General features: G+C 44.9%; 1 protein-coding gene across 2 annotated transcripts in view; it reads left to right on the top strand.

The window, feature by feature from the left end:
- slc6a2 (solute carrier family 6 member 2) overlaps positions 1-26,010 on the top strand; it is a 110,813-nt gene that overhangs the window by 62,998 nt on the left and 21,805 nt on the right. For both annotated transcript variants that reach the window (XM_078400373.1, XM_078400372.1), the window contains exons 7-8: positions 9,444-9,547; positions 23,461-23,585. In XM_078400373.1, the coding sequence (XP_078256499.1) occupies positions 9,444-9,547; positions 23,461-23,585 (229 nt within the window). The remainder of the gene's footprint in view (positions 1-9,443; positions 9,548-23,460; positions 23,586-26,010) is intronic.

Below are 26,010 nucleotides of genomic sequence, written 5' to 3'. Positions count from 1 at the left end.
GATATACATTAATGACTTAGATGAAGGGATTAAAAGTACCATTAGCAAATTTGCAGATGATACTAAGCTGGGGGGTAGTGTGAATTGTGAGGAAGATGCAATAAGGCTGCAGGGTGACTTGGACAGGTTGTGGGAGTGGGCGGATACATGGCAGATGCAGTTTAATGTAGATAAGTGTGAGGTTATTCACTTTGGAAGTAAGAATAGAAAGGCAGATTATTATCTGAATGGTGTCAAGTTAGGAAGAGGGGGTGTTCAACGAGATCTGGGTGTCCTAGTGCATCAGTCACTGAAAGGAAGCATGCAGGTACAGCAGGCAGTGAAGAAAACCAATGGAATGTTGGCCTTCGTAACAAGAGGAGTTGAGTATAGGAGCAAAGAGGTCCTTCTACAGTTGTACCGGGCCCTGGTGAGACCGCACCTGGAGTACTGTGTGCAGTTTTGGTCTCCAAATTTGAGGAAGGATATTCTTGCTATTGAGGGCGTGCAGCGTAGGTTCACTAGGTTGATTCCCGGAATGGCGGGACTGTCGTATGTTGAAAGGCTGGAGCAATTAGGCTTGTATACACTGGAATTTAGAAGGATGAGGGGGGATCTTATTGAAACATATAAGATAATTAGGGGATTGGACACATTAGAGGCAGGAAACATGTTCCCAATGTTGGGGGAGTCCAGAACAAGGGGCCACAGTTTAAGAATAAGGGGTAGGCCATTTAGAACGGAGATGAGGAAGAACTTTTTCAGTCAGAGAGTGGTGAAGGTGTGGAATTCTCTGCCTCAGAAGGCAGTGGAGGCCAGTTCATTGGATGCTTTCAAGAGAGAGTTGGATAGAGCTCTTAAGGATAGCGGAGTCAGGGGGTATGGGGAGAAGGCAGGAACGGGGTACTGATTGAGAGTGATCAGCCATGATCGCATTGAATGGCGGTGCTGGCTCGAAGGGCTGAATAGCCTACTCCTGCACCTATTGTCTATTGTCTATTGTCCTAAACAAGTTTTCCAGACAAGGAGATCTGCTTTTCTAATCAGAAATTTGCAGCAAGATACCATTAGAAGCTTCTTTTTCTAAATCTAAAGTAAACAATTGAAAAAGAAGATGCAAACGAGGAAAGCCTTCAAAGCACAAAACCTTGCAAAACATATTGCCAGTACATTAATAATTTTGCTTGTAAGGTAGCGCGGTGTCGAAGCGGTCGAGTTGCTGCCTGACAGCGCCAGAGAACGTAGTCCGGGTTCGATCCTGGCTACGGGTGCTGTCTGTGCGGAGTTTGTACGTTCTCCCCGTGACCCGCGTGGATTTTCTCCGAGACCTCTGGTTTGCTCACACACTCCAAAGACGTCGTGGTTTGTAGGTTAATAGGTTTGGTATGAAATGTAAAATTGTCCCTAGTGTGTGCAGGGTAGGGTTAGTGTGCGGAGATCGCTGATCGGCGGGGTCTCGGTGGGCCGAAGGGCCTGTTTCCGCGCTGTATCTCTAAACTAAACTGAACTAAACTACTGCAGTGAATATTTAGCAAAATTGGCTCAACTAAGTGGTTTTCAATGCTCACATTTTAGGACCGACAAGGTTCAAATGAACATCTGCTGTTCTTATTTTCTTTCAAATCATTCAAGGCACATTCTTTGGAAACTCAGACATTTTGGAAAGGTGGATGTTAAACATCTGGAACAATTCTTCTGATTATTAGGGATGAAACACAAAAGAGGAGCAATACGGCAAATGAGGCGTACCTGTAGTCAAGGGGTGACAACTATCTCACTCCCAAATACAGGACAAGTTGACGTCACCGACCCACGCCCCACGTGGCCTCACCCAGCCAGCGGCCACGTGCTCCCGCTCCACCAATGGCGGCCGCCCGGGCCGGGAGGCGGGTTGCTATGCAACCTCCGTTAGGCAGCGCCCGGGCCTCCGGACCTAGACTGGCCGGACCTACACGGTCTGGACCTACAGCGTCCGGACCTACAGCGTCCAGGCCTACAGCGTCCGGACCTACAGCGTCCAGTCCCACAGCGTCCAGGCCCACAGTGTCCGGGCCTACAGCATCCAGGGCCACAGTGTCCAGGCCCACAGCGTCCAGGCCCACAGCGTCCGGGCCTACAGCATTCGGGCCCACAGCGTCCGGGCCTACAGCATCCGGGCCTACAGCGTCCGGGTCCACAGCATCCAGGGCCACAGCGTCCACAGCGTCCGGGCCTACAGCGTCCAGGCCCACAGCGTCCGGGCCTACAGTGTCCGGGCCTACAGCGTCCGGGCCTACAGCGTCCGGGCCTACAGCGTCCGGGTCTACAGCATCCAGGCCCACATCGTCCAGGCCTACAGCGTCCGGGCCTACAGCGTCTGGGCCTACAGCGTCCGGGTCTACAGCATCCAGGCCCACAATGCCCAGGCCTACAGCGTCCGGCCCTACAGCATCCGGGCCTAAAGCGTCCCGGCTTACACCCCCCCCCCCCCCCCGTGCCTAATACGGGACAAGGGCGGTTCCTTATGGGACAAACCAATTTAGCCCAAAATACATGATGTCCCGGCTAATACGGGACAGTCGGCAACCCTACTATAGTCCCACTCTACAAACCTATGAATGTAACTGAAGTACCTAGTCACTAATCCTGCGTTGAACGATGTAAGCAGATTTCTGGCGTACCTTGCTGATACATTTGAAGTTACTGCAGTAGGAATTGTAGCCCCTTATTTAGGCTGTAAATTTATAAACAGCATAGAAATGCATTGCTGGCCACAAACCACCCGTTTACACAGATCCTGGACACAAGGAACTGCAGATGCTTTAGTTGAGTTAAGTTTAGATTAGTGATACAGTATGGACATTTAAGAATTAGGACTTGTGACAAGAGAGGGGCGGCACAGTGGAGCACGGTAGAGTTGCTGCCTTACAGCGCTTGCAGCGCCAGAGACCCTGGTTCGATCCCGACTACGGGTGCTGTCTGTATGGAGTTTGTACATTCTCCCTGTGACCTCGTGGGTTTTCTCCGAGATCTTCGGTTTCCTCCCACCAAAGACGTACAAGTTTGCAGGTTAATAGACAATAGACAATAAGGGGTAGGCCATTTGGAGAGAAGGAATGGGTGATGTTTCATTCGAGACCCTTCTTCAGACCTGAGACAATAGACAATAGACAATAGGTGCAGGAGTAGTCCATTCGGCCCTTCGAGCCAGCACCACCATTCAATGTGATCATGGCTGATCATTCTTAATCAGTACCCCGTTCCTGCCTTCTCCCCATACCCCCTGACTCCGCTATCCTTGAGAGCTCTATCTAGCTCTCTCTTGAAAGCATTCAGCGAATTGTCCTCCACTGCCTTCTGAGGCAGAGAATTCCACAGATTCACAACTCTCTGACTGAAAAAGTTTTTCCTCATCTCAGTTCTAAATGGCCTACCCCTTATTCTTAAACTGTGGCCAAATTGGCTTGGTATAAATGTAAAATTGTCCTGTGTGTGTAGGATAGTGTTAGTGTGTGGGGATCGCTGGTCAATGGGGACACGGTGGGCCGAAGGACCTGTTTCCACCCTGTATCTCTCACTAGGTTAATTCCCGGAATATTAGGTTAATTCCTGGAATGGCGGGACTGTCATATGTTGAAAGACTGGAGCAGCTAGGCTCATATACACTGGAATTTAGAAGGATGAGAGGGGATCTTATCGAAACGTATAAGATTATTAAGGGGTTGGACATGTTAGAGGCAGGAAACATGTTCCCAATGTTGGGGGAGTCCAGAACCAAGGGCCACAGTTTAGGAATAAGGGGTAGGCCATTTAGAACGGAGATGAGGAAACACTTTTTCAGTCAGAGAGTTGTAAATCTGTGGAATTCTCTGCCTCAGAAGGCAGTGGTGGCCAATTCTCTGAATGCATTCAGGAGAGAGCTAGATAGAGCTCTTAAGGATAGCGGAGTCAGGGGGTATGGGGAGAAGGCAGGAACGGGGTACTGATTGAGAATGATCAGCCATGATCACATTGAATGGGGCGGTGTTGGCTCGAATGGCCGAATGGCCTACTCCTGCACCTATCGTCTATTGTCTATTGTCTATTAACTAAACTAACTTATAATCAGTAAACTCGTTTGTCTATGGCTTCCTCCACTAAGCCAGAGTATTGTGGCATCATTTCCAGCAAGACCCTCCACTCTTCTGGAGACTTCCCTTGAGACTCCACCTTTTGTGCTGCCAAGAGGTCAATTGTACCAAGCTGAACAAGTTGGTATTAAGTTGTGCTGACTTTAGCTGGCAAAACAAGAATGGGAAGATTGCCAACTCTGACCAAGTTGTGCTATGGATTATCAGAGTTGGCCGAGGTATCGCAACATCAGACCTGAGGAAAGGTCCCGATCCAAAAAGTCGCCTGTGTATGTCCTCCAGAAATGTTGCCTGACCCCGTTGAGTTACTCCAGCACTTTGTGTTCCATGCAAGGTTCCAGCATCTGTAGTTCATTCAGTCTCCATTTTACTTGCTCCACCGAGAACCTTCTTCAGGCTGAGAACCAGGGGAAAGGGAAACCAAGACACATAGATGGTGGTATAGTGGGATATAGAACAAATACATGAAAGATATCTCTCTATATCACCATCTATCTCTCTTACTTCCCTTTCCTCTGACTCTCAATATGAAGACCCAAAATGTCGCCCATGCCTTTTCTCCAGAGATGCCGCCTGAACCGTTGAGTTACTCCAGCGTTTGTGTCTATCTTCGGTTTAAACCAGCGTCTGCAGTTCCTTCCTACCTACTTTGAAGAGGTTCTCCTCCTCTCTCTGACGAGGGTTCTGTGAGACTCTATCTCACTCACACCTCCCACTCTGTGACGGCTGCTGCCCTCCAGCTCTACGACCATGTTCTGACCCAGACCCACTACCTCAGCCACGTATGTTTCCTCAGACCTTGCCCACGCCGCTATCATATAAACATAGAAAATAGGTGCAGGAGTAGGCCATTCGGCCCTTCGAGCCTGCACCGACATTCAATATGATCATGGCTGATTATCCAACTCAGTATCCCGTACCTGCCTTCTCTCCATACCCCCTGATCCCTTTAGCCACAAGGGCCACATCTAACTCCCTCTTAAATATAGCCAATGAACTGGCCTCAACTACCTTCTGTGGCAGAGAATTCCACAGATTCACCACTCTCTGTGTGAAAAAAACTTTCTCATCTCGGTCCTAAAAGACTTGCCCCTTATCCTTAAACTGTGACCCCTTGTTCTGGACTTCCCCAACATCGGGAACAATCTTCCTGCATCTAGCCTGTCCAATCCCTTAAGAATTTTGTAAGTTTCTATAAGATCCCCCCTCAATCTTCTAAATTCCAGCGAGTACAAGCCGAGTCTATCCAGTCTTTCTTCATATGAAAGTCCTGCCATCCCAGGGATCAATCTGGTGAACCTTCTCTGTACTCCCTCTATGGCAAGAATGTCTTTCCTCAGATTAGGAGACCAAAACTGCACACAATACTCCAGGTGTGGTCTCACCAATGCCCTGTACAGCTGCAGCAGAACCTCCCTGCTCCTATATTCAAATCCCCTCGCTATGAATGCCAACATACCATTCGCTTTCTTCACTGCCTGCTGCACCTGCATGCCTACTTTCAATGACTGGTGTACCACGACACCCAGGTCTCGTTGCATCTCCCCTTCTCCTAATCGGCCACCATTCAGGTAATAGTTTGCTTTCCTGTTCTTGCCACCAAAGTGGATAACCTCACATTTATCTTGTGCCACTTGGCTACAGCTCCATTTCCAGGCCTCCTACTTCAGGCCCAACCAGCATCTAAGCTATTATTATAAGGTCATAAGGAATAGGAGTAGAATTAGGCCATTCGGCTCATCAAGTCTACTCCACCATTTAATCATGGCTGATCTATCTTTCCCTCCTAACCCCATTCACCTGCCCTCTCCCCCAAACCTCTGACATCCGCACCAACCAAGAATCTATCTATCTCTGCCTTAAAAATTGACTTGGCCTCCACAGCCTTCTGAGGCAAAGAATTCCACAGATTCACCACCATTTGACTAACGAAATTTCTCCTCATCTGCTTCCTATCAGAACATCCTTTAATTCTGAGGCTATGCCCTCTAGTCCTTGACTCTCCCACTAGTGGAACCATCCTCTCCACATCTACAGTATCCAAGCCTTTGTCTATACTGTAGGTTTCAACGAGGTCCCACCCTCATTCTTCAAAGCTCCAGCGAGTACAGGCCCAGTGCCAACAAACGCTCATCATAGGTTAAACTACTCATTCCTGGGATCATCTTGTAAACTTCCTCTGGACCCTCTCCAGAGCCAGCACATTCTTCCTCATATATGGTGGCCAATGTTGCTCGCAATATCTGAGTCCAAAGAAGGGTGTTGACCCAAAATGTCACCTACCACGTCCTCCAGAGATGCTGCCTGAGCCGCTGAGTAAATCCAGCATTTTTGTATTGTATTCCAGCATCTGCTGTTCCTTGTGTCTCCGAGTGGCCACATTTATTGCTTTAGGAGCAACCTACAGAGGGCAATACCGGAGTATTCACACCATCACTTGCAAAGCCAGCGTGCTAGCTTGCACCAAACAACATTGGGAGGAGTTGGTTGTGGTAGACATTCAGGGCCGCTGCAATCTATTTCAGTACTTGTCAGGGATTTTGATCGTTAAAATCTGCCGCAGTTTGATGGAAAAGATCAGAGAAAGGTAGACTTTCCACCTCATAAGTTCATAAGTCATAGGAGGAGAAGTTGGCCTTTCGGCCCATTGAGTCTACTCTACAATTCCATCATGGCTGATCTATCCTTCCCTCTCAACCCCATTCTCCTGCCTTCTTCTCATAACCCTTGACACCCTTGCTAATCAAGTATCTGTCAATCTCCACCTTAAACATACCCACTGACTTGGCCTCCACAGCCATTGTCTGTGGCAATAAATTCCACAGATTCAGCGCCCTCTGGCTAAAGAAATTCCTCCTCATCTCCTACATAAAGGCACGTCATTTTATTTTGCCCTCTGGTTCTAGACTCTCCACTAGTGGAAACATCCTCTCCACATCCACAATGTTAGGGGAAGATTGGCAGATTCTTGATTAGTACGAATGTCAGGGGTTATGGGGAGAAGGCAGGAGAATAGGGTTAAGAAAGAAAGATAGATCAGCCATGATTGAATGCCAGGATGGATGGGCCAAATGTTCTAATTCTGCTCCTATAACTTATGAGCTTATGAACGTCTTTGGGTTGTGGGAAGAAACCGGAGCACCTGAAGGAAGTCCACACAGTCACATGGGGATCATGCAAACTCCGCGCGGACAACAGCCGAAGTTTAGTTTAGTTTAGTTTCGTTTATTGTCACGTGTAACGAGGTACAGTGAAAAGCTTTTTTGGTGCGTGCTAACCAGCCAGCAGCAAGGCAATACAAGATTACAATCAAGCCATTTACAGTGGACAGACATATGATAAGGGAATAACGTTTAGTGTAAGGTAAAGTCAGCAAAGTCCGATATAGTTAAAGCAAGAAATGTTGCTGTAGGAATACAGATTTAAGAGTGTGGAGCGATTGTAATAAGTGATTGTAGATCTGCTTCTGTGACTAGCACGCAAATTGTCGCCTGTGTTGGGCGCCATCTTGGAAGCATTTGGGGTCGAACCCGGGTCTCAGGCGCCGTGAGGGGGCAGCTCTACCCTCTGCACCATTGACTTTGTTGAATCTGTAGATAGACACAAAATGCTGGAGTAACTCAGCAGGTCAGGCAGCATCTCTGCAGAGAAGGAATGGGTGACGTTTCGGGTCGAGACCCTTCTTTAAACTGGATCTGTGTTGATTTTTTTCACTCACTTTTGGCGTAATGAACTTCGGCACTGCCCCAACTGTTTACAGTGGCTCCGTCCTGCAGTACAATTCTCACCCTGACATGGGCAGAAGGCACCAATAATCCTGGCCCTGGTACGATGACCCAGAGTTTGCTCTGTCGGAGGGGACCCCGAGGTTGGCTGTGATTGTTTTTGTTTGATAGTTTGCTTCTTGGCAGTGTAACGAGGACATAAATCATCTGGGCAATGTCATAACTGAAGGGTGCTGGCTGCATCAGTGATACTTCGGTGAAAGGGAAGAGGGAATAAAACAACATTTTGTTATGTAGCAGCTCTTAAACATCTGGTCTTTGTAACGTGTACTGTTGATGCACTCTGCCTGAAAACTTAATCCACTGCTTAGGTGTGCCCAGCATTACAGAGTGTGCAGGTTTTAAACAAAAACCGGGCTGTCTGATTAATTAAACAACAAAAAAGATGCCATTTTCTGGCCTTTCATACAAGATGCTGTTAATTTAAACACTTTAGTTTAGTTTAGTTAAGTTTAGTTTAGTTTAGTTTAGACAATAGACAATAGACAATAGGTGCAGGAGTAGGCCATTCGGCCCTTCGAGCCAGCACCACCATTCAGTGTGATCATGGCTGATCATTCTCCATCAGTACCCCGTTCCTGCCTTCTCCCCATACCCCCTGACTAAGCTATCCTTAAGAGCTCTAGTTTAGTTTAGTTTTGTTTCGTTTCGTTTTGTTTCGTTGCGTTTCTTTTCGTTTAGTTTAGTGTAGAGAAACAGCACAGAAACAGGCCCTTCGGTCCACCAAGTCTGCGCCGACCAGCGATCCCCGCACACTAACATTATCCTATACCCACTTGGGACAATTTTTACATTTACCAAGCCAATTTACCTACAAACCTGTGTGTCTTTGGAGTGTGGGAGGAAACCGAAGATCTCGGAGAAAACCCACGCAGGTCACGGGGAGAACGTACAAACTCAGTACAGACAGCGCCCGTAGTCGGGATCGAACCCAGGTCTCCGGCACTGCATTCACTGTAAGGCAGCAATTCAATCATGGCTGATCTATCTTTTTTTCTTAACTCCATTCTCCTGCCTTCTTCCCATAACCCCTGACAGCCGTACTAATCAAGAATCTGCCAGTCTCCCCCTAACAAGTATCCATTGATGGCCTCCACAGCCGTGTGTGGCAATGAATTCCACAGATTCACCACCCTCTGACTAAAGAAATCCATCCTCATCTCCTTTCTATAGGTACGTGTGGGTTTGTAAGCTAATAAAAAGGCCTAGATATATAGTGGATATGGAGAGGATGTTTCCACTAATGGAGAGTCTAGAACCAGAGGGCAAAATAAAATGACGTACCTTTATGTAGGAGATGAGGAGGAATTTCTTTAGCCAGAGGGTGGTGAATCTGTGGACATGTTGGTCGGTGCGGGCAAGTTGGGCTGAAGGGCCTATTTCTGCACTGTATGATTCTATGACTCTATGATTCCAGAGGCTCTCAAAGGCAGCTACCCACCACTACAGTTGAGCAATTGATGATGACTCTGATTGCCATTCTGCATCATGCATATGAACCAACTAAAGGATATTTTTATGAAGTGCTATCTCTGCCTAATGAATAATTGTGTTCCCTCTGTTTCCGTAGGTCTGGATCGATGCAGCAACGCAGATCTTTTATTCCCTTGGAGCTGGCTTTGGTGTTATAATTGCATTTGCCAGTTATAACAAATTTGACAACAACTGCTATCGGTAAGGGTCCCAATTGAGTTTTTTTTTTAAAAGAGTAACTATTCACAACAAAAAACCTCTTGTGCCATGGGTCGTATCCATTCTCCGCATGATCTGTGAGCGGCACGGTGGCGCAGCGGTAGAGTTGCTGCCTCACAGCGCCGGAGACCCGGGTTCGATCCCGACTACGGGTGCTGTCTGTACGGAATTTGTACGTTCTCTCTGTGACTTGCGTGGGTTTTTTCCGAGATCTTCAGTTTCTCCCACACTCCAAAGACGCGCAGGTTTGGTTCTGTGTTAGTGTAAATTGTCCCGTGTGTGTAGTATAGTGTTAATGTGTGGGGTTTGCTGGTCGGCGCGGACTGTGGGCCTAGGTGCCCGTTTTCGCGCTGTATCTCGAAACTAAACTAAACTAAACTAAAATGTTTTTGTTTCTTTGGCTCTTTTATTATTTTTGACTTGCATAATCTTGAACTTTAGATACACAAATAACAAGGTCCAAGGTTGAAAGCTGAATGAATACAGTACTGAAGAAAAAAACCTAATATGTCAAAGTTTGTTTTCCTCCTCGCCTCAGTAGTTTAACTGTTAAATCGTTGGCACCGTTCATTTTGTAGAATTGTGAGATGTAAGTTAGTCAGTTCATTAAACTACAAATGTAAACACATGAATCTTTACAAGAATAAGCAGTGAGTGGTGGGAAGAGCTCATTATGTCGTATGGGCCTGTGCTTATAGCTGAATGCAATGCAATTGTAACAATGGTTTGCAGGGATATGTCAACCTTAATGTTGTAAAATGATCAAACGCATATTGCTGGAATGTCTTTAGAACAAATGGCCAAGGGTTCAGAGAAAAAAGTTTAGAGTTTAGCGATACAGCGAGCAAACGCCCACTGAGTCCACGCCGACTATTCACACTAGTTCAATGTTATCACACTTTCACATCCTGCACTCTAGGGACAATTTGCAGAAGCCAATTAACCTACACCCTGCATATCTTTGGTAAGTGGAAGGAAACCAGAGCACCCAGAGGAAACCCACGTGGACACAGGAGGTAGAAACAAATGCTGGTTTATATACACAAAGTGCCGGAGTAACTCAGCGGGTCAGGCAGCATCTCCGGTGAAAAAGGATGGGTGATGTTTCTGGTCAGGACGCTGCGCCACAGGGAGAACATGCAACCTCTGCACTGGCAGCAGCCGAGGTCAGGATGGAACCCGGGTCTCTGGCGCTGTGAGGCAGCCGCTCTACCGCTGCGCCACCGTGCCGCATGAAGTTGTTTTTGAGTTGTGTCAAGGGAGGAAAGAGAAGTAGGGAGGTCTAAGGGGAGAATGGCGTAAGAGGTGAAGCTAGAGCCAATAGTAGAATGATTACACATGGATAATGCCAGACTTGAAGGATAGCTTGGATTGATCTCCAAGTTGCAGCACTGTTGATAGTTGCCGGGCAGATGGTAGCAAAGGCCAGAGCCCGATCCAGGAAAAACAAGGGCTTCAGTTTTCTAGGTATTTAATCAGAGGAAATTTCTGCTCATCTGAAACTAATTGTTGGATCATTTGATTGTAGCAAAGGGATTGTCAGAATGTTTGTATCGTGATAATTAGCATTGTCAAAGTGCTTGTCATTAATTGTTTCACCAAGCATAGGTCAATTTTAATTCCTGTTTCAGCACATGTACTGTTTGTATAAATGCACGTGCAGCTTTCCATTAAACAGATATCCCTTCTTAATTCCCGGAATGGCGGGACTGTCATATGTTGAAAGACTGGAGCGACTAGGCTTGTATACACTGGAATTTAGAAGGATGAGAGGGGATCTTATCGAAACGTATAAGATTATTAAGGGGTTGGACACGTTAGAGGTTGGAAACATGTTCCCAATGTTGGGGGACTCCAGAACCAGGGGCCACAGTTTAAGAATAAGGGGTAGGCCATTTAGAACTGAGATGAGGAAAAACGTTTTCAGTCAGAGAGTTGTGAATCTATGGAATTCTCTGCCTCAGAAGGCAGTGGAGGCCAATTCTCTGAATGCATTCAAGAGAAAGCTAGATAGAGCTCTTAAGGATAGCGGAGTCAGGGGGTATGGGGAGAAGGCAGGAACGGGGTACTGATTGAGAATGATCAGCCATGATCACATTGAATGGCGGTGCTGCCTCGAAGGGCCGAATGGCCTCTTCCTAAACCTATTGTCTATTGTCTATTGTCTAAAACGTAATTTAGTTTAGTTTAGAGATACAGCGTGGAAACAGGGCCTTCGGCCCACAGAGTCCACATCGACCAGCGATCCCCACACATTAACACTACCCTACACACACTAAGGACAATTTTATATTTATACATTTATACCAAGCTAATCAACCTACCAAACCTGTACATTTTTGGAGCATGGGAGGAAACTGAGGATCTCGGAGAAGACCAACGCAGGTCACGGGGAGAACGTACAGACTCCGTACAGATAAGCCCCCTTAGTCAGGATCGAACCTGGGTCTCTGGCGCTGTAAGGCAGCAACGCTACTGCTATGCCACCCTCAGTTTGAGAACAATCCGGAAAAGATGCTCACAATTGTTATAGTGAGTCTTCTGCCATTGTTCTTAATTTACCAAAATAATGTCACAGCACAAGCATCAAAATTATTTTATACAGATTTGCAGCTTAATTTTACGTTTCAAAATTATTGAAATATACAGCATGGAAACAGGCCCTCTGATCGACCAGGTCCACACCGGCCATTATCACCCGTTCACACTAGTTCTATGTTATCCCACTTTCTCATCCAACTCCCTACACACTGGGGATGGTTTACAGCAGCAATTTAACCTCCAAACCCGCACGTCTTTGGGATGGGGAGGAAACTGGTGCACCCGGACGAAACCCACGTTGTCACAGAGAGAACGTGCAGACTCCACATAGACAGCACCAGAGGTCAGGATCGAAACCAGGTCTCTGGTGCTGTGAGGCAGCAGCTCTCTCAGCTTTAATTTTAACATGTTAATTTGTCAATTACCCAAATGGTGGAAGTCAACCTAACAGTGTCTTGTACAAGTCCTGTGATTATCCTTACAAGTACCTTGAGGCTTGAGGCAGCATGGTGGCGCAGCGGTATAGTAGCTGCCTTACAGCGCCAGAGACCGGGGTTCGATCCTGACTACGGGTGCTGTCTGTATGGAGTTTGTATGTTCTCCCTGTGACCGTGTGGGTGTTCTCCGGGTATCCTGGTTTCCTTGTACACTCCAAAGATGTACCGGTTTGTTGGTAGGTTAATTGGCTTCAGTAGAATTGGAAATTGTCCAAAGGTGGACGTGTGCGAAGCAGATGGGCTGAAGGTTCTGCTTCTGCTCTGTATCTCTAAAGTCTAACGTCACAGTCTGAAGAAGAGTCTCGACACGAAACGTCACCCATTCCTTCTCTCCGGAGATGCTGCCTGTCCCACTGAGTTACTCCAGCATTTTGTGTCTACCTTTTTAAACCACCATCTGTAGTTCTTTCCTACATGTCTTAGTCTAAATAGTACCCTAGGTAAGTATGAGGACTCATGTCCTATCCTGCTTTTTGTTATATTCCCTTGTTAATCCAGCACAAAAATTGCTCACTCACATTTTATTTACTGTAATTAATCCAATTTATATAATAATAATTTTGCAAGAGTTGGGAGTCTTTTTTGATATTACTATAGTCTAGGATTGATAGATAATATGATCACATTTTTTTCTGTGCTCTCAATTCATAAACCTAATTCTTTACTGATGATTCATGCTATGCCTTTCCGAGCCCTAGAAAAAAATTGAAGTTCACTTTATCTTGTGTCCAAGTCATATCTAATTTTGTGTAAGTCCACTGCTGTGGTTCCTGGAATCCCATTTGTATTATATGCTTTACCATAAATGTGTCTGTCCATTTGCCCATTGTTTCTTGAATTAGATAGAATTATATAGATTTAATACAGAAACAGTTCAGTCAGTGCCATGAAATTAGACTCCACATTCATCTTCTCTCTACAGGTGTCAGCGGTTGTGGGGAGAAGGCAGGAGAATGAGATTAGGAAGGAGAGATAGATCAGCCATGATTGAAAGGCGGAGTAGACTTGATGGGCCAAATGGCCTAATTCTGCTTCTATCACTTATGAAATGAACTTACTTCATCCTACCTCCTCAGTACACCCTTTCATTCCTTCCTAAATAATGGATTGTGTAAAATGAGAACAAAAATATTTCCTGCTTCCATTCCACTGAACTCCTTCACAAAGTTTAAATAACTTTTATCCGGTCATGTTTCGGCCTTGTTTATAAAGAATCCCAACCTTTTCTATCTTTCCTGAGAGTTGTTCTCTTTCAATTCTTGTTGTATCCTTCAGAGTGTTTTACACTTTGAAAGGCATAGATAGGGAGAGGTTGGGCAGGCTGGGACATTATTCCTTGGAGCGCAAGAAGATGAGGGTTGATCTTATGGAGGTGTATAAGATCATGAGGGGAATAGATAGGCTAGAGGCACAGAGTATTTTACCCAGATTGGGGATCAAGAACCAGAAGATATAGGATTAAGGTGAGTGGGGAAAAAAAATTACTATGAAACTGAGGGGCAACTTTTATACAGAAAGGGTGGTGGGTATATGGAATGAGCTGCGAGGGGAAGATAGTTGAGGCAGGTACGATCAAGTCACACACATATACAAGATGTGCAGTGAAATGAAAGTGGCAACGCCTGCGGATTGTGCTAAACTACAAAACAGAATAGGAAAAAAAAATTTAACACAAAAAATAAATTAATACAGTAAATTAAATTAGTCCCTGGTGATATGAGAGTTAACAGTCCTGATGGCCTGTGGGAAGAAACTCCGTTTCATCCTCTGTTTTCACAGCGTGACAGCGGAGGCGTTTGCCTGACCATAGCAGCTGGAACAGTCCGTTGCTGGGGTGGTAGGGGTCCCCCATAATGTTGCTGACTCTGGATCTGCACCTCCTGATGTATAGGTCCTGCAGGGGGGCGAGTGTAGTTCCCATGGTGCGTTCAGCCGAACGCACTACTCTCTGCAGGGCCTTCCTGTACTGGGCAGAGCTGTTCCCAAACCAGATTGAGATGTTTCCGGACAAGATGCTTTCTACAGCCCCAGAGTAGAAGCACTGAAGGATCCTCAGAGAGACTCTGAATTTCCTCAACTGTCTGAGGTGGTAAAGGCGCTGCCTTGCCTTACCCACCAGTGCCTTAGATCACAATAGTTAACAGATGTTTGGACAGGTACATGAATAGGGTAGGTTTGGAAGGATATGGCCATGATCATATTGAATGGCGGTGCTGGCTCGAAGGGCTGAATGGCCTACTCCTGCATCTATTTTCTATGTTTCTATGGGCCAAATGCAGGCAGGTGGGACCAGTGTAGATGGGACATGTTGCTCGGCAAGGGCAAGTTGGGCCGTAGGGCTTGTTTCCGCAATGTACAACTATGATTCAATGACTTCTTCCAGCAGACAAAATGTGTAGGAAAGAACTGCAGATGCTGGTTTAAATCGAAGATAGACCCAAAATGTTGGAGTAACTCAGCGGGACAGGCAGCACCTCTGGAGAGAAGGAATGGGTGGGTCGAGACCCTTCTTCAGACTTCTTCTAGCACATATATTACAGTCCTTTTTGCATTGTGTAGAGCAGACCTAATAACAATGGTCCAAGAGTATGTAATTAATAAGCATATAATTTATGACAAGGCAACTGACCAACATTTTTCCCAGCTGGGTCTGAGGGAGCAAGGACAAAGGACCACTTGTACCAGGTGAACATGACCTCAATTATTTTGAAATCTGGCTTAAATACCGGATATGAGAATGGACGTTATTTAGGCAAACTTTCAGAAGTATTTGACGAAGACAAATTTTAGCAAAAGTCGAAGCCCAACAAATTGTGGAACCACGGTTTCATAAACGTTTAATGTACCGCGCCCACTTTTGGATCCTATTCCACTGAAAATGAAACCCTGTCCTCTTTCCTCACTTTTTATTGCTTTGTTTATCTGCGCTGTTACTATTTAATGATTTATGAATCCTATTCCAAGATTCCTTTGTACTTGCACTCAAATTAACATTTTATTTTCCAAGGAGTAGGCAGCCTCTTTCATTCTCACATCCGTTTCATTCTCGGTTTAGTTTAAATTAGTTTATTGTCACGTGTACCGAGGTACAGTGAAAAGCTTTTGTTGCGTGCTAACCGGTCAGCGGAAAGACGATACACGATTACAATCGAGCCATTCACAGTGTACAGACACATGAAAAAGGGGAATTACATGGATAACATTTAGTGCAAGATAAAGTCCAATAACGTCCGATCAAAGATAGTCCAAGGGTCTACAAAGTCTCTCCAATCTTGACTATTTTGGAATTAACTTGTCTCGGATTTTCCATTTAATCGGGTTCAGATCTTGCGAAAAGATTGTAGTGAATATACGCTACAATTAATACAAATTCTCACTTTACTGGTTGCATAAGTTTAACTATATTTTTAATCACCAGTTTGTTTTGTGTTTGATTGTGAATACCTCGAACAGCTACAGTTTAGTATGGAAGTAAATTTACATGAATCATTAAGTTTTTCATGGCCTTTGGTATTGGTGGTTTGTGTGTTACAAGATTTATGCAGTGCTTAATTAAATCATGGTGTGAGTCCGATATAAAATTTAACTTAACATAATGTCAAGTCCTTTATTGCTTTTCTTGCCAAAAAGCCAAGTATGATTAGTAAACAAACTTAATCGGAATGATGCCTTTTAGTTTAGGAAATCTAAATTAATTACGTCAGTAAAATCTATTTGGAAACGCCCATTGTTGTTAAAAAAACTGTAGGTTCCAGTCAACGAAGCAGTAAGTTATCTCCTATTATCTCAATGATTCATTTTACTGAACAATTCATGGTTTTTCTTCATTGGAATTCCAATCATTGAAAGGATTGGGTAATTGGGTAATTCTTTTTTCTCTTATTTTTCATTATTTCTCACAAAAGGAATGTCATTGCACCATAGAGTCATAGAGTCATAGAGCATGAAACAACCCCTTGCCAGCTTATCCGTGCCAACTAAGATGCCCCATCTATGGTAGTCCCATTTGAGCTTATTTGGCTATCATCCCTCGAAAACCTTTCTAACCATGTACCTGCTCACATGTCCTTGAAATGCTGTTATCCCGAACCAGTCTCACCCCAGTCGCTCCCTCTTCTCCTCTCTCCCATCGGGCAGGAGGTGCAGAAGTTTGGAACTGCGCACCTCCAGATTCAGGGGCAGTTTCTTCCCAGCTGTTATCAGACAACTGAACTGACCTCTCATCAGCCAGAGTGTGGTCCAGAACTCCTATCTACCTCATTGGAGACCTTTGAACTATCTTTATATAATATAAGAAAATAACTGCAGATGCTGGTACAAATCAAAGGTATTTATTCACAAAATGCTGGAGTAACTCAGCAGGTCAGGCAGCATCTCAGGAGAGAAGGAATGGGTGACGTTTCGGGTCGAGACCCTTCTTCAGACTTTGAACTATCTTTAATCAGAGTTTATCGGACTTTAATGTTAAAATTTTGCACTAAATTATGTACCCTTTATCCTTCTCCTGTACTGTGGACAACTTGATTGTCATCATGTTTAGTCTTTTCTTCGACTGGATAACATACTAACAAACTTTTCATTGCACCTCGGTACATGTGGCAATAATCATCTAAACTAAACAAAACTAAACTAAACTAACTACCTGCCTCAATTACCTCCACTGGCAGCGCGTTTCATGGTTCGTTCCACTTCGACATCGAACAGTCTTATAGTCGTACTTCCAGTTACATTCTTTGCACCTTTTTGAAACATATTTTCTAAGCAATGAAGCCACAAGTTGAGGGAAAGTTGCTGCTGCTTAATTATTGAATTTGTTTCAGTTTGGTTGTTAAACGATTAACTAAGGATGGCTGTCAATGGTGAGATTATCATTAACTTCTTCATTCAGTATGTAGAAAATGTCTGGAAAACAATGCTGCTGTGTTAGGACCGCACAACAGCACAACGGTAGAGTTGCTGCCTTACAACGCCCAAGATCCTCGGTTTGATCCTGACTATGGGCGCTGTCTGTTCGGCGTTTGTTCCATCTCCCTCTGAAACACGTGGGCTTTCTCCGGGTGCTCCGGTTTCCAATGACGTGCGGGTTTGGAGGTTAATTGGCTTCTGTACATTGACCCTAGTGTGTAGGATGTGAAACTAAGCAGCGTAGGTTTAAGGCGAGAGGGACAAGATTTCATAAGAATCTGAAAGGCAAGTTTTTCATACAGAGGATGTTATGTTTACGGAACGAGCTGATAGAGGAAGTGGTTGAGGCAGATACAATAACAACATTTAGAGTCATAGAGTCATAGATAGCATTTGATAAGGGTCTGCATGGAAGGATGCTCTGGTAGGTTAGATTACATGGGATCTGTGGAGAATTAGCAACTGGATAGGGAATTGGCTTCTTGGAAGGCAGCAGATGGTGGAAGGTTGGTTTTTTGGACTGGAGGCCTGTGACTAGTGTTAGGCCCCAGGGATTGGTGCTGGGCCCATTGTTGTTTGTGGATTATAGCAACAATTTGGGGAAAGACGTGCAAGGCAGGATTAGTAAGTTTGCTATTAATTTGGTTTGCCCAGTCAATAAGTCCCCTGTGATGTGTAGGAAGGAACTAAAGATGCTGATTTATCCCAAAGATAGGCACAAAATGCTGGAGTGTCTCAGCGGGACAGACAGCATCTCTGGAGAGAAGGAATGGGTGATGTTTCATTCGAGACCCTTCTTCAGACCTGAGATAATAGACAATAGACAATAGGTGCAGGAGGAGGCCATTCGGCCCTTCGAGCCAGCACCACCATTCAATGTGATCATGGCTGATCATTCTCAATCAGTACCCCGTACCTGCCTTCTCCCCATAACCCCTGACTCCGCTATCCTTAAGAGCTCTATCTAGCTCTCTCTTGAATGCATTCAGAGAACTGGCCTCCACTGCCTTCTGAGGCAGAGAATTCCACAGATTCACAACTCTCTGACTGAAAATGTTTTTCCTCATCTCCGTTCTAAATGGCCTACCCCTTATTCTTAAACTGTGGCCCCTTGTTCTGGACTCCCCCAACATTGGGAACATGTTTCCTGCCTCTAACATGTCCAACCCCTTAATAATCTTATACGTTTCGATAAGATCCCCTCTCATCCTTCTAAATTCCAGTGTTTACAAGCCTAGTCGCTCCAGTCTTTCAACATATGACAGTCCCGCCATTCCGGGAATTAACCTAGTAAACCTACGCTGCACGCCCTCAATAGCAAGAATATCCTTCCTCAAATTTGGAGACCAAAACTGCACACAGTACTCCAGGTGCGGTCTCACTAGGGCCCTGTACAACTGCAGAAGGACCTCTTTGCTCCTATACTCAACTCCTGTTGTTATGAAGGCCAACATTCCATTGGTTTTCTTCACTGCCTGCTGTACCTGCATGCTTCCTTTCAGTGACTGATGCACTAGGACACCCAGATCTCGTTGTACGTCCCCTTTTCCTAACTTGAGTCAACCTGAAACATCACCCATTCCTTCTCTCCAGAGACGCTGCCTGTCCCGCTGAATCCCCTATGATCATTGCTTCACCGTTGTTATGTGCACCTCTTATTTCGGGATTTATATAGTGCTCTGACAATTTATCCAGTATCTCCATAGCACTTCAAAATGTCAGTGTACAGGTCATCAGGTCCTGGAGATTTATGGTCAGCCTGGACCTTGAGCAGTTCGAATGAAATTATATCTGCATAGTGGTTAGAAACTACTTTGAGCAAAACTAATGGTTTATAATTTTAAACATACTTAACCATTTTCAGGTGCATTGAACAGGCAAGACAGAAATACGTTTCATTTTTTTCTCCAGTAATATCTCCAAACTATCTGCTGCTCTGTCAGTGGAATAATCGTGAAGATAACATATAAATTGCACAGACAACCCACATACCTTCCCTTTCACATTGTGTAACGAATTGTCCAACGCTAACCTTGGAATGAATTTGTGTGAGAAATCAAGATGCAGTTTTAAGTTCGTCACCATTTATAATTTACTTTACTTTAGAGATACTGAGTGGAAACAAGGCCCCTTGTCCCACCGAGTCCAGGCCGACCACGATCACCCATACAGTAGCACTATCCTGCACACTAGGGACAATTTACAACTTACAGAAGCCAATTAACCTACAAACCTGCACGTCTTTGGAGTGTGGGAGGAAACCGGAGCATCCGGAGAAAACCCACGCAGGTCATGGGGAGAACGTACAAACTTCATTCAGACAGCACCCTGAGTGAGGATCGAACCCGGGTCTCTGACGCTGTCGGGCAGCAACTCTACCGCTACACCATTGTGCCGCCATGAAGCATGATATAAAAATCATGAGTTATGTTCTCAATCCTACGTCATTACAGCTTGTTAACTGTGCACTGTGTCGCCTTTATTCTTAATGTGATGTTGTATGAGGAGATGAATGGAAATATTTCACAGGAGGATTATAAATCATTGAAATGATGGGAACCAATAGAGGAGGAGTGGGAAGAAGCATTTACCAAGAGGGTCAATGTCGGGATGAGGAACGATGAGGATTGTGATGAAGGCCTAATGCTCATACCTATAGGAAGATTGCAATGGCTGTACTTTATTCAACGAAATGCCTGAAATGTTTCTAACATGCAAGATTAGTATGTCTATTGTGTTGTCAATTGTATCTCTTATTACAAGAAAGGAATGAACTTTAGGCCAAATGGTTTGGCTAAATTGAATTAGTTCACCTCTACACCATTTCTTCACAAGTTGTCACATGGCCAGCCTATTAACCAAATCTTTTCTACATAGCTTTGCTTTCTCTCTCCAGTTTTAGTTTAGCTTAGAGATACAGCATGAACACGGGCCCTTCAGCCCACCGAGTCCACGCCGACCATTGATCGCCCGTTCACACTAGTGTTATCCCACCTTCGCATCCACTCGCTCCACACGAGGCTCAATTTTACAGACGGCCAATTAACTTACAAACACGGACGCCTTTGGGATGTGGGAGGAAACTGGAGCACCTGGAGGAAACTCCACACTTGCAAACTCCACACAGACTGCTCCAGAGGTTCGGGATCGAACCCGAGTCTCTGGTGCCGGGACTGCAGTTCTACCAGCTTCGGCACTGTGCTAACATAGTGTTATAACGTCGTGTTATGTCACACTGAATTCTGGAGGTGAGGTTGGATTTGATATTAACAGCTTAATGCTCTGGGTATGCCTCCCACTTGAATGAATGTTGTAGAGAGAAGCATTGTGAAACCTCCTCCATAGAATATATTAATGAAGACATGGGCAGAGCAAACTGAGTTAATGGTCAAAGGTGCCAGATCGTCCATGGGGGAAGAAAATGCCGAAAATTGAATGGGAGAAGACGCAAACAAGTATTATGTAGAAAGTGGGAAATGCAGACATCAATGCATAGGATATTCCTATTGCAGGGTTTCTTATGTTGTTGAGTTTATTGCCATATGCTTACGTGTGGTGATGTTACAGGTACACTGAAAACCTTGCTTGCAACAGCATTACAGGCACACATACTCAGACAACACACAGAAATATAAATGATACTTAAATTACACGTGATTTTTAGACAGTTAAAGGAAAAAGACTGCAAGGAGGAAATGACATGAGTGCAAAAATGCACAATTAATGTTTTTAAATGGTCAAAACACAAAGTGCTGGAGTAACTCAGCATGTGTGGGGAAAATGGAAAGGCGACGTTTCGGGTCGGAACCCTTCTTCAGTCTCGACCTAAGACATCGCCTATCCATTTCCTCCAGAGGTGCTGCCAGACCTGCTGAGTTACTCCGGCACTTTGTGTTTTGCTCAAGATTTCAGCATCTGCAGTTTCTTGTGTCTCTCTCTCCACCTTAAAAAACCCCAATTCTGCTTAAAGAAAACAGCAAAATAATATGTGCAATTAACTTGGTGTGATTAATGCTAAATTACACTTCAAAGAGAAGAAAGGAGTCTTATTTGCGTGAAGTGTAAGAAAATAACTGGAGATGTTGGTACAAATCGAAGGTATTTATTCACAAAATGCTGGAGTAACTCAGCAGGTCAGGCAGCATCTCAGGAGTGAAGGAATGGGTGACGTTTCGGGTCGAGACCCTTCTTCAGACTGATGTCAGGGGGGCGGGACAAAGGAAGGATATAGGTGGAGACAGGAAGACAGTGGGAGATCTGGGAAGGGGATGGGAAGAGAGGGACAGAGGAACTATCTAAAGTTGGAGAAGTCAATGTTCATACCACTGGGCTGCAAGCTGCCCAGGCAAAATATGAGGTGCTGTTCCTCCAATTTCCGGTGGGACTCACTATGGCACTGGAGGAGGCCCATGACAGAAAGGTCAGACTGGGAGTGGGAGGGGGAGTTGAAGTGCTCAGCCACCGGGAGATCAGGTTGGTTAAGGCGGACTGAGCGCAGGTGTTGAGCGAAGCCGAGCCTGCGTTTGGTTTCGCCGATGTAAAAAAATATTGGTTTGAAATAAATTTTCCAAACAACTCTTGGGCAGTCATTGATCTTTGTTTATACATTGTGGTGCTGCCACCGACTGGCACTGCAATGGAACTACATGTTGTTTCTCAGGACTTTAACGCAGAACTTGAGGAGCAAGTGCTCTTGGAATGTGACACAATTGTTATTTAACATCAGAAAGCCCATTACCAATAACATCCACAGGTGCAAAGGATACCTGCAAAGGGGGAAAAGGTTTCTGTTGTCCTACACTCCAAAGACGTACGCTTGTAGGAAAATTTGCTTTGTATAAATGTAAATTGTCCCGAGTGTGTGTGAGTGGGATAGTATTAGTGTGCGGGGATCGCTGATCGGCGCGGGCTCGGTGGGCAGAAGGGCCTGTTTCCGTGCTGTATCTCTAAACTAAACTCAACAAAAACAAAGAATTCAGACTTGCAAATATTGTCTTTAGGTGAGGTGTAGTTAAACATACAGTCATAGAGTCAAAGAGTGATACAGTGTGGAAACAGGCTCTATGGCACAACTTGCCCACACTGGCCAACATGTCCCAGCTACACTCGTCCCACCTGCCCGCATTTGGTCCATATCCCTCCAAACCTGTCCTATCCATGTACCTGTCTAACTGTTTCTTAAATGTTAGGATAGTCCCTGCCTCAACCACCATCTCTGGCAGCTCAAACACCCAATATCCTTTGTGTGAAAAAGGTATCCCTCAGATTCCTAATAAATCTTTTCCCCTTCACCCAAAACCCATGTCTACTGGTCCTCGATTCAAGGCAAGAGACTCTGTGCATTTACCCGATCTATTCTTTTCATGATTTTATGCACCTCAATAAGATCAGCCCTCATCCTCCTGCTCTCCAAGGAATAGAGTCCCAGCCTACTCAACCTCTCCCGATAACTCAGACACTATAATCCCTGGCAACACCCTTGTAAATCTTCTCTGTACCCTTTCCAGTTTGACAGCATAACCCAGTCTATATTCTATCATTTATCAATATCCATTATTGGTTTCTAATCCACCTTTCTAATAAAAGATATGCCCATATAAACTTACATCCTTCCATCAATTGAAGATTTGCTGCATTACCAAAGACAAGTGATTTATGATTTTCCAGGTAAATAATCTAAATGTAGAAAATAGAAATCACCAATAAAAGAAATCTCGGTGCTAAGATTTGTTTTTACATATTTTGGTTATGGTAGCAATTAATGTCTGCTTTCCTGTTGTTGAATATATCCGGTTAAGATTAGTGTGCCAAACGCTGGAACAAGGTAAGTAGTTGGTCATTCAAGGCAAATAGGAGACAAACTCCTAAAATTTTTGCTGAATAATCTGAAAATTTCTTACGTCACCTCCATGGAATTTCCATCTAAATTGTGCTTTTTTTCTTGTGTCACAGAGACGCCATTTTTACCAGCTCCATCAACTGCGTGACAAGTTTCTTCTCGGGATTTGCAATATTTTCTGTGTTGGGCTATATGGCATTCAAACACGGAGTTGATATTTCGGAGGTAGCCACAGATGGTAAGTCATTCATGCAGTTTTAAACGCACGTTTTCAAGAGTCATAAAGTCATACAGCGTGGAAACAGGCCCTTTGACTTTCATCTACACTAGTCCCACCTGCCTGCGTTTGGCCCATTTCCCTGTCAACCTGTCCTGTCCATGTACCTGTCTAACTATTTCTTAAACGATGCAATAGTCCCTGCCTCAACTACCTCCTCTGGCAGCTCGTTCCATACACGCACCAACCCCCATTGTATGCAAAAGCCACCCATATGATTCCTATTAAATTTTTCCTCTTCACCTTAAACTTATGTCCTCTGGGACATCCTCTGTATGTACGATGGCCAGAACACAAATCAGAAGCAATGGCCCTAAGTTGTCAGTATGCAAGCTTTATCTTTAAGTGATAATAGAGTTCATAACGTATGTCCTGACTAGGTCTTGCTTGTCTGTACGGAGTTTGTACGTTCTCCCCGTGACCTGCGTGGGTTTTCTCCGGGTGCTCCAGTTTCCTCCCACACTCCAAAGACGTACAGGTGTGTAGGTTAATTGGCTTCTGTAAAATTGTAAATTGTCCCGAGTGTGTCGGATAGTTCTAGTGTGCGGGTTGTTCGCTGGTCGGTGCAGACTCGGTGGGCAGAAGGGCCTGTTTCCTCGCGGTATTTCCTAAAGCTGCACGGTGGCGCAGCGGTAGAGTTGCTGCCTTACAGCGGATGCAGCGCCGGAGATTCAGGTTCGATCCTGACTACGGGTGCTGTCTGTACGGAGTTTGTACGTTCTCCCCGTGACCTGCGTGGATTTTCTCCGAGATCGGTTTCCTCCCACACTCCAAAGACGTACAGGTATGTAGGTTAATTGGCTGGGCAAATGTTTTTTTTTAAATTGTCCCTAGTGTGTGTAGGATAGTGTTAGTGTGCGGGGATCGCTGGGCAGCGCGGATCTGGTGAGCCGAAGGGCCTGTTTCTGCGCTGTATCTCTAAATCTAAATCTAAATTCTAAATCTAAAGTGCAAGGTCTAAAACCTCTTCTAAAGAATAAGGGCATGGCAGGGGTGCAGCGGGCAGAGCTGCTGCTGCCTCACAGCGGCAGAGATCTGGGTCCCATCCTGGCCTCGGGTGCTGTCTGAGTGGAGTTTGCGCGTTCCCCTGTGACCGCGTGGGTTTCCTCCAGATACACCTAAATGGGAGTTGGGCTCAGGGATATGACAGTAATTATCCAGGAAAATAACCGCAGATGCTGGTACAAATCGAAGGTATCACAAAATGCTGGAGTAACTCAGCAGGTCAGGCAACATCTAGGAGAGAGGGAATGGGTGACGTTTCGGGTCGAGACCCTTCGTAGGGTCTCCCATTCCCTCTCTCCTAGATGCTGCCTGACCTGCTGAGTTACTCCAGCATTTTGTGATACCTTTGACAGTAATTATCAGTCACTTGTGCTGCAACCAAACCTCCTGTCCGCTGAGATTCGACAGTGAGATTCTGAGCTCACAAAACCACAATCAATCTGTACAGACACGAAAAACAGAGTTAGAGCCTTAGATTTCCAGTTGTTGAAATAAAGTGTAATCTGGTATTTGATTAGATGTTGATAACTTTAAATTGATCATCAATTCCTTGTAAAAAAAAAAAATAATGTTCCCAGTAAATGTTATTCATCAATCTCCAGGTTCTAAGATTAATCTTTGAGAATTGGTTTACTGAGTAAGTGAGAGCAATCAGTAAATTAAACGTGGCAGATTAGAATGTGAGGGCATTAAATGAACCACCCTCTGTTTCACATTAGATTTTAATGTTTTTCCACTGTTTAATCATAGTATCCAGAGATCCTAAGATCAATTAGATTAGTCGGTGGTGACGGCTGACATTTTTTCAGATGAAAAATCCAGTGCAAATACTTGAGTGAAATAAATCACAGCTTTGCCTCTTCACATCCTGATCTCCACTCACACACCTACACCTAATATTGGTCATCCATTCTTCCGAAGAACCTTACTTTGCATTGTTAAAAATAGGAATTGGCCTACTGTGCTTCAAAGCGGAGATTTTCTGTACGGGGTGTCAAAGGTTATGGGGCGAAGGCAGGAGAATGGGGTTGAGAGGGGAAAGATAGATCAGCCACGATTGAATGACAGAGTAGACGCGATGGGCCGAACGGCCTAATTCTGCTCCTATGACTGATTAATGTCGGACAGACTGAGTAATGTCGGACAGTAGCTCATGTTCTGATCTACTTTGCATCCAATTGCTCTGGTTTCCTCTCATATTCCAAAGACATGCAGGTTTGTAGAGACCCACTGTCCATAGTGTGTAGGGGAGAACTAGTGTACAAGGCAATCGTTGTTCTGCCCAAACTCGACTGGCCGAAGGGCCGGGCTCCACACTGTATCTCTAAACTAAATTGAACTCAGCAGATCAGGTAGCATTAATGGAGAACATGTATAGGTG

The sequence above is a fragment of the Rhinoraja longicauda genome, chromosome 6, assembly GCF_053455715.1.
Source record: "Rhinoraja longicauda isolate Sanriku21f chromosome 6, sRhiLon1.1, whole genome shotgun sequence".
Lineage (NCBI taxonomy): Eukaryota > Metazoa > Chordata > Chondrichthyes > Rajiformes > Arhynchobatidae > Rhinoraja > Rhinoraja longicauda.
Note: the sequence above shows the minus strand (reverse complement) of the source record. Positions and strands in the feature narration are given on the sequence as shown.